We start from the raw sequence: 13,763 nt of genomic DNA, 5'->3' as shown, positions 1-13,763 counted from the left end.
TTCCTTACCCATAACACCAACCCTCTTATCCAACATAACTACGAGCCAAATTCCACATATGCACATACAGTACATACACACCTGTTGGGTGGTCTACGTGCGTTTCATGTAATCGACTTCTCATGAGCATTACATCACAGGCTTTCACCCAAAGCGACTTTTTTAAAGGCAATAAAGGCATGTATGCTCTGGTAGTCCCTAGTGCTTCCTACAGTTAGAACCCAGGGCCTTGATGCTGTAAGCACCTTGCCTGACTTGTTGAGCTACAAGATCCCCTCGTAGCTACTAGCCTGCCAACCGTGGCCAATTAGTCCACAGGCGGCACCAGGCGGATAAGCCAAAGGGTGCGGTGTGTGTGTGTGTGTGTGCTGTGCCGCGGGTTGGAGAATGCTGAGTAAGCCCTGAGGGGCTGATGAATGAGTGTGTGTGTGCAGTGGCCCGGCTGCAAGGCCGAAAAGAACTGTGCTGTGCTGTGCTGTGCTGTGCTGTGCTGTGCTGTACTGCACTGCGCTGTACTGTACTGCGATGCACTGCGCTGCTCTGTACTGTACTGTACTGTACTGTACTGTGCTGCGCTGTGCTGTGCTGTGCTGTGCTGTGCTGTACTGTACTGTGCTGAGCTGTGCTGGCTCCAACCTCGTCTTTCCAGCCTGCTCAGCGTCAGTGCAATAACAGCAGCAAAGCCTCTCACTCGCCATGCACACCCCCACCTCACCCCCGCGCAACCTCAACCCCCCGCCTCCAAACGCACCTCAGCCAACGAAGTGTCACAGCACGTGGCAGACAGCAACATTCAGGAGTCTTAAAATACCCCAAAGCACACACACACATAAACACATGGACACACACGCAGAGCATAGACACTAAACAGACACAAGTACGTATCGGCATACACATTTTGTCCAGACACATAAACTCTCAGAGGCATCCAGGACTGTGCAATATCATATGTAATCTACTGTACATGGACCTCAGCCATGTGTGTACATGCAGTATATTGTATATTTAAAGTTGACATAAATTTTACATACACTATACAAAAAATAAAGAATGTGCACGGTGACATTTTTCAAACATGATAAAGGAAGGTCGCCATCTACAGGTATAAACAAAACAGCACAACAGTGTGGGAAAGAGCTCCTGAAAAACGGCTGATATCAAAATGCACAGCCAAGCTAAGCCAAATTAGGTCAAAGCCAAAACTTTGAAACAATACTATAGCATGAAATGAAGGATGAATATATTGGGGCCTTGCATTACAACAGTTTTCAGCCATAAGCACCAGCAATCTGACTTTTATTATCCTGATCTTTTCATGGCCAGTTCAGTTGTCCACCTTGCAAATTTAAAAGAACACTGATTTAAAAGGCATGAGACTGTAAATTCTCCATCGATACATGGAAGCGAGAAATGCATTTCACGCAGGGTCCTTTGTTATTGACTCAGTATCCCAGCTTCAGTATTCCAGCTTCAGTATTCCAGCTTCAGTATCCCAGCTTCAGTATCCCAGCTTCAGTATCCAAGCTTCAGTATTCCAGCTTCAGTATTCCAGCTTCAGTATTCCAGCTTCAGTATGGTTTCAGGTATGAATGGATTGCACATTGTTTAAAGGGGAACACAATTTGGTAATGAGTGTTGTTTTATTTCAATAATGTAATTGCATGGGTCTCCTAAAACAGAAAAAGACACTATAATAATTGGAACATGCCGCCCACACACACACTAACACACACACACACACACACACACACACACACACACACACACACTAACACACTTGTTGAAACACAAACATTATATCGCCAGGGTATATAATCATGATGAAATGGCAGTACTGACTAGAAGTCACATGTCTGAAAATAAAACATTTGACAGTAGTGGGAAGTGAAAAACTGCAGCACAAATAGGTTCCATTCTGACCTCTCTCTATTTTCATTTCACACGTAAGAGAACTGCAAAGAAGTGCAAGCACTTGCAAGAGAGACAAGAGACGATCAACTCTTTTCTTAGCCCTCTCACCAAACGACTGTGCTCCTATAAAATCTCTTTGTCAATGCATTGACCAAATGAACTGGATGTCTGGATGTCTCAACATTTCCTTTTCAGGACAAAACTGAAATAATCTTATTTGAGAAAAATGAGGGCAATCATAGGGATTGTTAATGATCTTGATACCAAAGGACCCTGTTAAAAACCTTGTTGTCTTAATTGATTGAGATCTCAGTTTGAACAGTAACTAAATCAGCTTTATACCATCTCATATAGCCAAACATGGCCTTATGTCAAAACATGATAAACTCAAAACATAGAAAAACGAATGAATGTCTAAATCTCCAGCAGGGTTTACTATTGTAATGGTCTTATGAAAACCATAATAATTGAATATATTACTCCAATACTTAAGTCTTTACACTGACTTCCAGTAAGTCACAGAATTGACTGCTACTGGTTTATAAATCACTAAATGGGACAGCACTGAAATACCTCTCAGATAGGTTTCACCAGTACACACCTGCTAGATCTCTCAGATCACAGGAGAGAAATCTGTTAGTAATACCTACTCTCAGAACTAAACAAGCCAAGCTGCTCAGCTCTGGAACCAACTTCCTCATGATATCAACGGTGCTCCAATTGTAGCAAGTTTTGTTTTGTTTTTTTGTTTTTTAGTAACACAAAAGAAAAGATGTTAGATGTTATACACAAGAAATGAGATGTCAAATCCCTGCTATTGGTTGGGGACTTCCCACAGTGGCCAATCCTCTCACTATCACATGCAACATGCACATACCTAACAACCTAACCTAACCAGTACAGTAACTGCCCAACCATATATCCTGAGCAGCAGGATACGACAACAACACATAACTGGCTGATGACAACCGCAACACGCGCCACATGTTGTACCCGGGATCCGTAAACGCCCCCCTTCAGAGTACAACATGCGCTGTCTGTAGCCTACAACTGCACAACAACATGACTGGCCAACCATAGAACCTGAGCAGCAGGATACAACAACAACAACAACAACAATGCACAACTGGCTGGTGACAGACACACATGTTGTACCTGGGATCTGTAATTTATTATAATTTAGACCCAACTTTTCCCAGATGCTTTTTGTTAACTGATCAAATGCACTGATCTACGTACTTTGTTCTTTTAGCTTCCTTTTTAATCTTTTATGTTCTATTTTCTGTTACCTGTTGTAATGCACTATACATTTTTTAATTTCTTCATTTCTTCATTTTTTTTCTCTCGGTTCATCTGTTCACTAGAACTTTGAATTACCAAAATATATGAACTGTGCTATATAAATAAAATTTCCTTATCTTTTTCTGGCAGTCTTTATAAAGGAAGGGTTAAAGATCATGCAGGATCCCAAATTATTGAAGGGCCACACAACCCATGATCATGTTCACTTCTATAGTATTTATTCAATGTGTGCAACCATGCGAACTGAAGTTGTAGATCTACTTAAAAATATTCTTTCCCTATCTACATAGGACAGAATTAAATGCCACAAGATTCTTTTTTTGACTGGAAATGCAAATCTAATGGAATATGATTAATCGTTAATAATCGCGTAAGATTCGTTTTTTAATTCACAAATAAATGTCACGTGATTCACAAATGGGTCATTCCATGTCATTTCAACCAAATTGGGAAAATCTTTCCACCACACCACTCTCACAATTGGCTGATATTTCTTTCCCTTGACAAATACACTCTGAGATGACATATTCCAAAATGTTAGCTTCCAACTCCTAAAATGTTTCTGGTTAGAATTGAATTTATACTTGCGAAAACTACCTTTAAAAGAAGCATATTTTTCAGTCTGAAAAAATTAGCTTAGTAACTTGGCCATAAATATGACAAGAGTTCTGGAATTTGGCATGCTGATTCAATATTTCCAAAACTGTCATTTGTTCTATGCTGGATGGAATGGCTATAGATATAGAGGCCCAAACCAAATGTAATAATTTTTTTGCATAGTAGGAGGGTTAAACAAATTAAAATGAATTCAAAAGTCACAATAAAGCTGCAGCTCATAAAATGTACTCTAAAACGAACACAGACCTGACATTTTGAACGTAATGCCTGTGATATACATGAAATGTTCCCTACATTTTTTTTAAAATAAATCGGACATCGACTACCAGGTGAAATTAACCGTGGGCGTGGGCGACAGTGGTACAAGAGGTAGAGAAGTCGTTTAGTAATCAGAAGGTTGCTAGTTCGATTCCCTGTCGAAGCGTCCTTGAGCAAGACACTGAACCCCTAATTGCTCCTGATGTGCAGTGTGCCATCAGTGTAAATGTAAAATGTGTATACATCGTAAGTCGCACATATGTAAGTCGCTTTGGATAAAAGCGTCTGCTAAATGACTAAATGTAAATGTAAATGTAAATGTTATCACAAAATACATGAAACATTTTTTTTATTTAGGTTTGACACTATACATACATTAATGCTTTAATCCTTCCAGATGCTTTTTATTCTTAAAGTGTCTATACATGTGTGAAAAACTGCAAAAAATAAGGTCTGTACATTTTTATTTTCCTGATTTTTCATACCTCTAAATATGGTTCAGACAACTTTTGTGACCATATTTGGTCCTCTACCTACAGGAAATATTGAATCAGCATGCAACATTTCAGAACTCTGGTCATATTTCTGGCCATGTTACTATGCTCCAAAGATCAGAGCCTGTGACTGAAAAATATGCTTCCTTTAAAGGTAGTTTTCAAAAGGAAACACTATGGGAGTTGGAAGCTAAACTTTTGTGGATATGTCATCTCAGAGTATATTCATCAAGACAAAATATTATCAGCCAAAAGATGAGAGTGTGGTGGATACCCATAGTTCAAATGACATGGAATGACCCAAATGTAAACTTTGTTACATTTATGTTCATTATAATGTAGTAGTCCACATAACTAGACACTGCACTGACTTAATGGAATGTAGTCACATTCAGTCATATCCTCGGATTTACATTCATATGATTGACTGAATTTGTAAGAGTTACATCTATTGTCATCTAAGTGATGTTAGGCTCATAATTCAGATGTTTCCTATCCAACTAACGGTTAAATTAATTTGTTGTGCTGTAGAAAAAAAAGACGTACAGCAAGTGCTTATACATCACAAACATTACTGAGGTAGAATTCCTTCAATTGAAGTTCCTGTTTTATTTGAAAAAGGGGAAGTTTCCAAAGAATATATTCACCTAAGTCAGAAGACTGGTAGTGGCTAAGAAACAAAAGCAAAAGGCAAGAATGACACCACGGTCTAGCTGCTGTGAAAGTAAGGCGAGTATCCTGATGCTATTTTATGGGTTTAAAAAAGAAAAATGTATTGAAATTTTCATGTCTTGATTTGTCGCGATTTGTGTTGTCATCAGGGAGGATTTTAATGTTTGCCACAGCTGCTTACAGTCTCGTCTGTCAGCTACAGCTTACAATAGACTCAACTCTGTAGTATACAGATCACTAGAGATTGTAACCAGATAATTGTATTATCTGGGCCAGACATTTGTAAGAAATAGAAAAATCTCAGTCTCAACCTCCATCTAAAAGATCTAAACCTATGTACCTGCAAGACTTGTTTTAGTAAGTTAATATTTAGTTGAGTCTATTTAGTCTACATAGTTCATATAAAGATCAATGATCAATTGATGATGATCAACTGATCGATATGCACACGATAAGACTCATTATAAAAACAGTTTGAACTTGAAGTCTGGATATATCTGGATTGTATTGCATATCACAGTACAAAGATTCTCTGTGTCAAGTCAGGTCCTGGCTTTCACTTCCCTCTTCTTCTGGTACAGATGTTGGCCTGTCTTGTGCTGGCTTCCCTCTGTGTAGGGTGGGTCTCTGCCACAGTCGTCTGTCCCAATGGGCACGTGTGTTCGGTTATGAACACCTGCTGCCTGGCTAAGGAAGGATATGGCTGTTGTATCTATCCCTCGGTGAGTTCAGGAAACCAGTGAATTATACATTTGGGCAAGTTTTTTCGCGAGGCAATCAGAATCAGAAGTATATTTATTGAGAAGTAGGTTTTCACACAGAAGGAATTCGTTTTGTGGTGTAAAAGTAGTTTGAAAGAGAAGACCTCAAAAGAATCATGAAAGAAATCCTGCAAAAATACAAATGAAAATATATTTACAAATCTACAAAAACACAAGACAACATTTCAGATGATCATGTTGATTTACAATGTTTCCCAAAACATTGCTCACTGTGCCTTCAGCTGTAAAGGGCTTTGGTGTAAAGCGAAAAGTGTTTCATAGTGTACATCTTAATTATCAAGTGCTACCATGGCTTAACATCATATTCATGTTTTCAAGGCTGTCTGTTGTTCCGACCTGCTGCACTGTTGCCCAGCTGGCTACTATTGCAATGCTGAGTCCCAGTTGTGTGTGAGGGACAGCCTGCCATGGTACAGACTGCCGTGGCTCAAGAACACGCCTGCCAAGGAACCCGAGACCACTCCCTTCCAGCTCTCCCTTCCTAGATCTGATGGCAGCACCAGTCAGGAGAGCTCTTCAGACGTGTCTGTGGTGCTCTGTGACAATGGCCATGTCTGCCCTGATGGTACAACGTGTTGCAGAAACCCTTATGGTACCTGGTCCTGCTGCCATGCTGCCAAGTACACACTTGTGAGTGTAAATGGGAGGCATTTTTATAATTTGCCTTTTTAAAATATGCTGTGGCAGTGGCAAAACTAGATCGCTAGGCTAAAGACACCATTTTTAATATTAATTTCATTAGCAGTAATTCCTGCCAAGTATCAAAGATGTTAACAATTAAAGATGTTAAATTCCTTGTGCTATTGGTTTGGGACTGCCCACAGCGGCTAATCCTCTCACTGTCACGTGAAAGTACCCAAATCTAACCTAACCAATATAACAACTGCCCAACCATAGATCCTGAGCAGCAGGATAAAACAGCAATGCACAACTGGCTGGTGAGAGCCGCAACACGCCCCTGCATGTTGTACTCAGGATCCGTAAAGGCTATTGAATAGCTATTAAAAATAAGTTCCAATCTCCTACCCATTGATACTAACAATTACCGGATGTTTGCATACATCCAACAGGACCTGTGCTGTCTCAGTGAAGTAGGCTGCTGCCAGCTGGGATTCCACTGTGACAGAGAGCTGAAGGCTTGTGTGAGAGACTCGGCCCCACCTGTACCCCGGGCCACAGTGGAGCAGGCCCCTGGAGATGGCAGCCTGGCCCTGGAAGGGGTCATACGCTGTGACGGACATTTCTACTGCCCCGCTGGCAACTCCTGCTGCAAAGCACCCACCGGTGACTGGGGATGCTGCCCATACCCACTGGTAAAGGACCTGCACTCGCAACAGAATGTCCTTTCTTTCTACAGCGCAGTGACTTTGTACATCGCTATTCTTAAGCATTATTCATTCAACATTTATCTATCTATCTACCTATAAGTTTACCACACATCACTGAGCGCACAGTTCATTCCCTTAATCTCTTGCTGTCACATAAAGGGCCAATGCTGCCTGGATGGCAAGCACTGCTGTGAGTTCGATTGGACCTGTGACTCAAACTCTACGAACTGTGTGAAGGGAGACACCTCCATCCCTTCAGCTACCAGGAGGGAGATACAACGACTGTGATGCAGCAACACTACTATCGGTCTGGCGCATAATTCCACATCAGTGGGGTTTCATCCATAAGTGCTCGGGATGTAGACGGTTAACTGTTCAACTTCAAAATCAAAGTTAAATTAATTCAAATAAGGTTGAAAAAAAATTATTAAATCATAAAAATCAAGGAAAATCATTAAATTATTAAATCACCAAGAATCATCAAAAGTATCAGTTAAAACTCAAATTTCTTCCATGTTGTTGGAGTGTTATCTTTACTTGCAAACGAATAAAATGTAACTTTTAAAAAAACGTCAGTGAGAATGTGTGAATTGTGCAATGTGCTCACTCCTATATCACTAGGAGACCTGCTATGCCACTGTACACATGTTGAAGACTTCAAATAATTAAATGTTCTATTCATGCACAACCTGTGGGTAATGTTCTTCAAAATCAGTGTGATTGCCAAAACGACCTGATTGGCTTAACGAGTCATGTTATTCGGGGGCAGGGGTGGGGGACAGAGACCATCAGCTTAGACATTAGGTAAATTATGACTATAATTATAAACTGAAAAACACTTCACTGCCCAATCTGTTCTGCACATGCGTGTGCATTCGCACTCGGAATCACAATGTAGCCTATATGCATATATAATGTACATTGGTCTAACTCTAATTGTATGGCGTGGCCAAGATCCGTAAACATTAAAGCACAGAAAGGTAGCGCGACTGCTCTTGTTTTATTGACTATGTGGCCATCAGTATAAAAATAAAAGGTGTATGATGACACAAGGCCCCTAGGAGGATTGTATTTTGCTTGCCCATGCACTGACATTTAAGCCAGAGGGGTAGAAAAGCAGTTTTTCAACTGCTCTGGGGTGCATTTCCCGAAAGCATCATTAGAGCTACCACAGTTAAATGATAGAGGGACTCATTTTGAACAATCTCATGATTACTACTACTAATGGTTTCTCAACAAATGTCGAAAAAAATGCATGGAATGGATTGAGCAGTGTCATAAAAGATGTTAAATTATTTGCATGCGCCAACTTTTGAACATGTGCCGAACAGATCGGACTACCGGCACAGATCAGGCAGTGGACTAATAACTGTTGAATTTTTATAATATTTTAGAATTGAACTGTTTACTGACTCTGTTTACTGTTTAGTGATTAACTCGAGTCCTAAAACTGAGTCGAGTTAACTATCTGTAATCTTTGGTATAACCCATACACAGAAAGGTCTTCTTTCCAACATGGCTGTGGCTACACTCATCGGGGGTCGACTACTTCCCCTGGACTGCATAGATCTGTTACTATAGCAACGTGTTTATACAGTCTTAGATGCAACATTAGTCTGTAAAAGTCCTTTCTGAAAGTTGAAGACAAAACCTGCTTGCTACAATGTCGGAAATGTCGGCCATGAACAGAAAATTGATTCAGAATCTCGCTGAAACCCTTTCCAGACAGGTGAAACACTGTAAGTATGTTTTTTTTCCCAGTAAGCTTTATACAGCGTTTGCCTTTACCATGTAACGTATCGCATAACGTTAGCCTAGCTGCATTTTGATCACCGTATCTTTAGCCACACTTTATTCTTTTAATACGTATGATAAATGATTTATACAAAATGTTTTCTGTGAAAACTAAGATGTTATGAGCAAAAAGTATAACGTCATCATCAACTATCTATGCTGTTGAATACTTTAATGACTTTGCCAACAATAGGGTGTCTATCCAGGTTGAATTCCAGATAGATAGGTTCCCTCATCCAATGTAAATTCGATTAATTACAGACTACTCACGTGAATTTTAATAGGCATACCAATTATTTTACAAAAAACGTAGTTTACTTCAATCAAATGTGTATTCTTATCTGTGCACGTATTTAAGTAGTATTGATTGCTTCTTTAAGTTTATTGATATTGTTAAATGTAAGATTCATATTTTTGTAAAGGCATCTACATATTCACCCCATTGCAAAATATTGGCGTGAATAGATACATCTCTGGATTAGAGAGTGGTCATCAGTTGAGCGAATCTAGGATTCTTTTTTTCCCCTTCAATTTCTGGAAACAATACCTGATGACTATATTTTTAATTATATACCAACTACTCAGGATTCATCTCAGACTTCATGGGTGGGCAGATGGGTGGCAGGGTGTTGGAAACCTGAATGATACCTAATCAATTTACTTAGATTTATGATATTTATGACAAATTATTCAAAGATAATTTGTGAGATGTGATACAAACAGGATGTTTTCAATGAGTCAACTATGACCATGGCTAAGTTGTTATGACTTGCCTTTCTTTTTGCAGTTAACAAGACAGAGGCAGAATGCCTGATCCGTCTCTTTAATGGCCTGCTTGGAGACCAAACAGACAAGCGGGTAGGAAATGGACTGGACCGAGGCAAATTCAGGAATATACTCCACAAAACATTTGGCATGACTGACGATATGATCATGGATAGAGGTACATATCACAATGAAAGAATGAACACCAAAATCGAATCCGGTAGTCAAGGTTAGATACTAGCTTATTTAAAATCAACTGCAATTATTTGTAAAATATGAGTAAATGACCACAGATGCACACTCTCTGTCCTATCTTTCTGATAATGTTAATGCATTTCTAAAGGTTTATGGTTGACTTTGAATAATCGTGTATGCAATGTTCAGTATTAGTAATCCTGCTCTTTTTGGTATCCAGTCTTTCGCGCATTTGACAAGGACAATGACAGTTACGTTGCTGTCAAGGAGTGGATCGAGGGATTGTCTGTCTTTCTACGTGGCACCCTGGATGAAAAAATAAAATGTAAGATAGAATGGCACAGACATGTTTGAACGCATGAAACCAGCATTTAACTGCATACTTGTTTTCTTACACTGCGTATTTTCTATTCAATTCCTAGACTGCTTTGATGTTTATGATCTTAATGGGGATGGATACATTTCACGCGAGGAGATGTTCCACATGCTGAAAAACAGCTTAATTAGACAACCGACAGAGGAAGACCCTGATGAAGGAATTAAGGACCTAGTAGAGATCACTTTGAAGAAAATGGCAAGTAAAATGCATACTAAACTAAATGTCCAGTTTAGAACAGAAGTCTTTCTGAGGCAGAAAATGTGTCACTACAAATGAAACCTCTACCTACAGGACCATGACCATGATGGCAGGCTTTCCTATGCAGACTTTGAGAAGGCAGTGAGAGAAGAAAACCTACTCCTAGAGGCTTTTGGAACATGTCTCCCAGATGCGAAGGTAACCTTTTTGACAGACTGATGTGTTCATTTATTAAGCAGTTGATACAGTGAAACTATAATAAATTACCTCGGTCTTTCTTTCTTTCACAGAGTATACAGGCATTTGAGCAACATGCATTCCAAGAACCACTTGAAAGCTGACAACACATTTTTCATTTCGAATTGATTTTTTGGCACTGAAAGTCATATCAATTATACAAACACATAAATAAAGTAATTTATTTTTCAACGCATTTATTTTATTACTATAACATTAAGATTAGCTAGATTCCAGCAGAAATGCAAAGGAATGGTATGGTTAGATTCTTCGCCTTGGTTTAGCAGTGGCCACTGGGGGCTTTGGTTCTGGAACTGAGGCAATCTAAAACAGAACAAAATGGATTTTAATGCATTTTATCCACCTCCACCATTACTGGAGTGGCTACTTCACCAGATCTGGGGGGGCAAAAAGTATAAGAACCAAATGGATTTAATGCATTTTATCCACCTCCACCAATACTGGAGTGGCTACCTCACCAGATCTTGGAAAAAAACAAGTAAATGTTTACCTTGTTTGACCAACTTATTTTTGATAGCAAGTCAAAATTGAGTAATTGGGTGTTTTTCAAAGTCAAGCATGCTTCCTTGGTTGGACAGGTCCTTTCAAGTCCTTCCAAGTCGGGTCCTTTAGAGACTAGGCAATACTCTAGGCAAGACAAATTCCATGCTACTTAAGGGGTGGGTACTTTAAGAATGCAGAAGACACTCCAACTTCATCCTTGAAAATTCTCTGAATGAAGGACTAGGTACTTGGTAGAGTTTAAATGATCTACACATTGGAACAGTCCTTTGGCGAGATTCAATGACATTCGATTCCTTGAAACGCAGCCGTCAAGGATCCTTTCTTGACTTTGAGAAACACCCATTGTCACTGCTCTGCTGGCTAGAACCTTTTTGGTTAGCTACATACTACACTGCCTAATAATTGGTCCACCAGTTGCAAAATGGGATTCACTGGCTGTAAAAACAGGTTGTGGGCCGCAGCAATCAAATTTGCCAACATAATATTCTAGAAGTAGACATGGCATACTTCTTCAATGCAGCATTTGAAAATAGGAATCCATAGGCCGCCTTGCAACTGTATAATAACTACATTCTCACATGAAGCTGGTCAAACATGGTGAAATAGCACATTGTGCAATTCTGTCTGTGTTGGTCGAACAAGCAACAGTTTTACTTTAACTCATCTGGTCCAATAGCCACTACCTGATTATTCACAAATTATAAGCATAATGTCCATCATGTTTTGTCAAGACAACATCATACTGTAATGAGTACTCTTACCTTTTCCATCGTGCTCCTTATTATGTTAGCTGTGATATTTAATGAGGCATCTTCTAAATCCATCTTTGGCTTTTCTGGTAACTGTGGTCCAATTACACATCCACCTTCATCACTGTTAACTCTTGATGACTGACTGATTGTCTCCTCTGCTTTACGTTTTCTACTGTCTAAGAGAGCAGGTCTTGGAACAAATCGTGCATGTGAAGTAGTGTCCCTGGTCACCCGGCTATTCTTTTCTCTGTCTCTTTGAATCATAGCTGTTTGGAGCTTAGGGTCTTTGGTGGGATCGACGTAGTGGTGCAAAGAGCCCATTTTGTCCTCAGCGGGTAAGGTACTTCCCTGCTGTAACTGACCAGAATATGAAGGTTGGCAAAACAGCTTCTCTTGAGGAGGCGAAGGCAGCAAAGGAAAGCCCTGGTAATTGTCTCTGTAGGTTGAACTCTTCCCCTTTGGAACATTCTCTGGTATATGCTCTTCACATGTATCCCATGGACGTGTTGTTCTTGATGTTCTTTCCTCACTTTTTGGCTCGTATGCTTTTTCTGCAAATAAAGAATAAGATGCCTTACAGTGCCGTTAAAGGAACCTAATTTCTATTAACTTTGAAGGTTGCTTTGCAAATTGGCTGTCATACCTTTGCTTTGGGCCACTCTGTTCACGTATCTCCTTCTGTCCTGTAATTTCTGCCTGGTGTCCTCCACAGTCTCATACTCAGGAGCGTAACACACGTGTAACAACCCTCCATAAAAGCTCTTCTCGTCCGTGTTTCGTTTAGCTGCCCTGAAAGAATAACACAGTTGATGTGATTACAAGACATTAATAAAAGACTTAGGGTTGTACAGTAAGATTTTACAAGTTTAACAGGGACTACCCACCTCGCACTTGTCAGTTTTTGAAATTTGAAGAGGTACACTTCAGTGAACTCTTCGGCAGGATATTCGTCAAGCACACGGTATTCTTCTATAGCTCCATATAGCGCGAGGAGCTGCACCAACTCTGTCATTACTCCAATCGCTTGCACCCCTTGCACCAGCAAATAACGGGATTCAAGATTGATAGTGTAAACCTAGATGAAGACACAGAAGTTTATTAAACCCTGACAAAACGGAACATTTTAATCCCTAGTTTGCCGTAGAACCTAGCCAATACAAGATGTTTAGCCTAGCCTGTAACTGGATTTTCTAACAGGCCGTTTGACTAATGTAGACTCTGATGACATAGTATGCTCACCTTGACAGCCTTAGGTCTCCTTCCATCTCTGTACTTTGGTCGTGTGTGACAAACAGGTCGCTGTTCATGGTGTTTATAGACTTTCGGAGTGTCCCAAACTGAAACCTGCATGGAGGTCGCCATGTTTTCTCAACAACAACAATACCCATAGACAGGAAGTAGTCTGAACTAATCAAACAAGATATGTACGATTGTCCTGTTCCGATCCAGTTGCAAATTCTCGTGCCAGTGACAACGAACATTAGATTTTTATTGTATACTATGTTTTGTGTGTAATGCGAATACCAAAGCAATGGACACGACAAGAGAAAAAT

At 39.9% G+C, this 13,763-nt stretch overlaps 3 protein-coding genes across 4 annotated transcripts; 2 read left to right on the top strand and 1 right to left on the bottom strand.

Annotated features, from left to right (window-relative positions):
• Positions 1–5,187: 5,187 nt before the first annotated feature.
• Positions 5,188–8,053, top strand: grn1 (granulin 1). 2 transcript variants are annotated; one of them, XM_031585789.2, is made up of 5 exons: positions 5,188–5,312; positions 5,837–5,977; positions 6,356–6,667; positions 7,108–7,350; positions 7,525–8,053. In XM_031585789.2, exons 1-5 carry the CDS (start codon positions 5,280–5,282, stop codon positions 7,651–7,653), a joined length of 858 nt encoding a protein of 285 aa, XP_031441649.1. In that variant the 5' UTR covers positions 5,188–5,279; the 3' UTR covers positions 7,654–8,053. The 2 variants fall into 2 exon arrangements, with proteins under 2 accessions (XP_031441649.1, XP_012685020.2); XM_012829566.3 differs by having other exon boundaries at positions 5,243–5,307.
• A 146-nt stretch (positions 8,054–8,199) lies between these two features.
• On the top strand, positions 8,200–11,125 carry efcab1 (EF-hand calcium binding domain 1). The gene is made up of 6 exons (XM_031585790.2): positions 8,200–9,104; positions 9,947–10,102; positions 10,340–10,444; positions 10,542–10,693; positions 10,790–10,894; positions 10,987–11,125. Exons 1-6 carry the CDS (start codon positions 9,029–9,031, stop codon positions 11,035–11,037), a joined length of 645 nt encoding a protein of 214 aa, XP_031441650.1. The 5' UTR covers positions 8,200–9,028; the 3' UTR covers positions 11,038–11,125.
• Positions 11,087–13,672, bottom strand: rbm48 (RNA binding motif protein 48). Its single transcript, XM_012829565.2, has 5 exons — positions 13,450–13,672; positions 13,095–13,285; positions 12,854–12,999; positions 12,220–12,761; positions 11,087–11,257 (listed from the first exon to the last, which is right to left on the bottom strand). Exons 1-5 carry the CDS (start codon positions 13,570–13,572, stop codon positions 11,195–11,197), a joined length of 1,065 nt encoding a protein of 354 aa, XP_012685019.2. The 5' UTR covers positions 13,573–13,672; the 3' UTR covers positions 11,087–11,194.
• Positions 13,673–13,763: the final 91 nt, after the last annotated feature.

The sequence above is a fragment of the Clupea harengus genome, chromosome 19, assembly GCF_900700415.2.
Source record: "Clupea harengus chromosome 19, Ch_v2.0.2, whole genome shotgun sequence".
Classification (NCBI taxonomy): Eukaryota; Metazoa; Chordata; class Actinopteri; order Clupeiformes; family Clupeidae; genus Clupea; species Clupea harengus.
Note: the sequence above shows the minus strand (reverse complement) of the source record. Positions and strands in the feature narration are given on the sequence as shown.

Excerpts from the sequence above, each read along its gene's own strand:
- efcab1 (XM_031585790.2), top strand. The coding sequence starts at position 9,029 with ATGTCGGAAATGTCGGCCATGAACAGAAAATTGATTCAGAATCTCGCT. Across the intron at positions 10,694-10,789 it reads AGATCACTTTGAAGAAAATG|GACCATGACCATGATGGCAG; the intron begins GCAAGTAAAATG and ends CTCTACCTACAG. Across the intron at positions 10,895-10,986 it reads CATGTCTCCCAGATGCGAAG|AGTATACAGGCATTTGAGCA; the intron begins GTAACCTTTTTG and ends TTTCTTTCACAG.
- rbm48 (XM_012829565.2), bottom strand. The coding sequence starts at position 13,572 with ATGGCGACCTCCATGCAGGTTTCAGTTTGGGACACTCCGAAAGTCTAT. Across the intron at positions 13,000-13,094 it reads CAAAAACTGACAAGTGCGAG|GGCAGCTAAACGAAACACGG; the intron begins GTGGGTAGTCCC and ends TTATTCTTTCAG. Across the intron at positions 11,258-12,219 it reads TAAGGAGCACGATGGAAAAG|ATTGCCTCAGTTCCAGAACC; the intron begins GTAAGAGTACTC and ends GTTCTGTTTTAG.
- grn1 (XM_031585789.2), top strand. The coding sequence starts at position 5,280 with ATGACACCACGGTCTAGCTGCTGTGAAAGTAAG. Across the intron at positions 5,313-5,836 it reads CTAGCTGCTGTGAAAGTAAG|ATGTTGGCCTGTCTTGTGCT; the intron begins GCGAGTATCCTG and ends CTTCTGGTACAG. Across the intron at positions 5,978-6,355 it reads GCTGTTGTATCTATCCCTCG|GCTGTCTGTTGTTCCGACCT; the intron begins GTGAGTTCAGGA and ends CATGTTTTCAAG.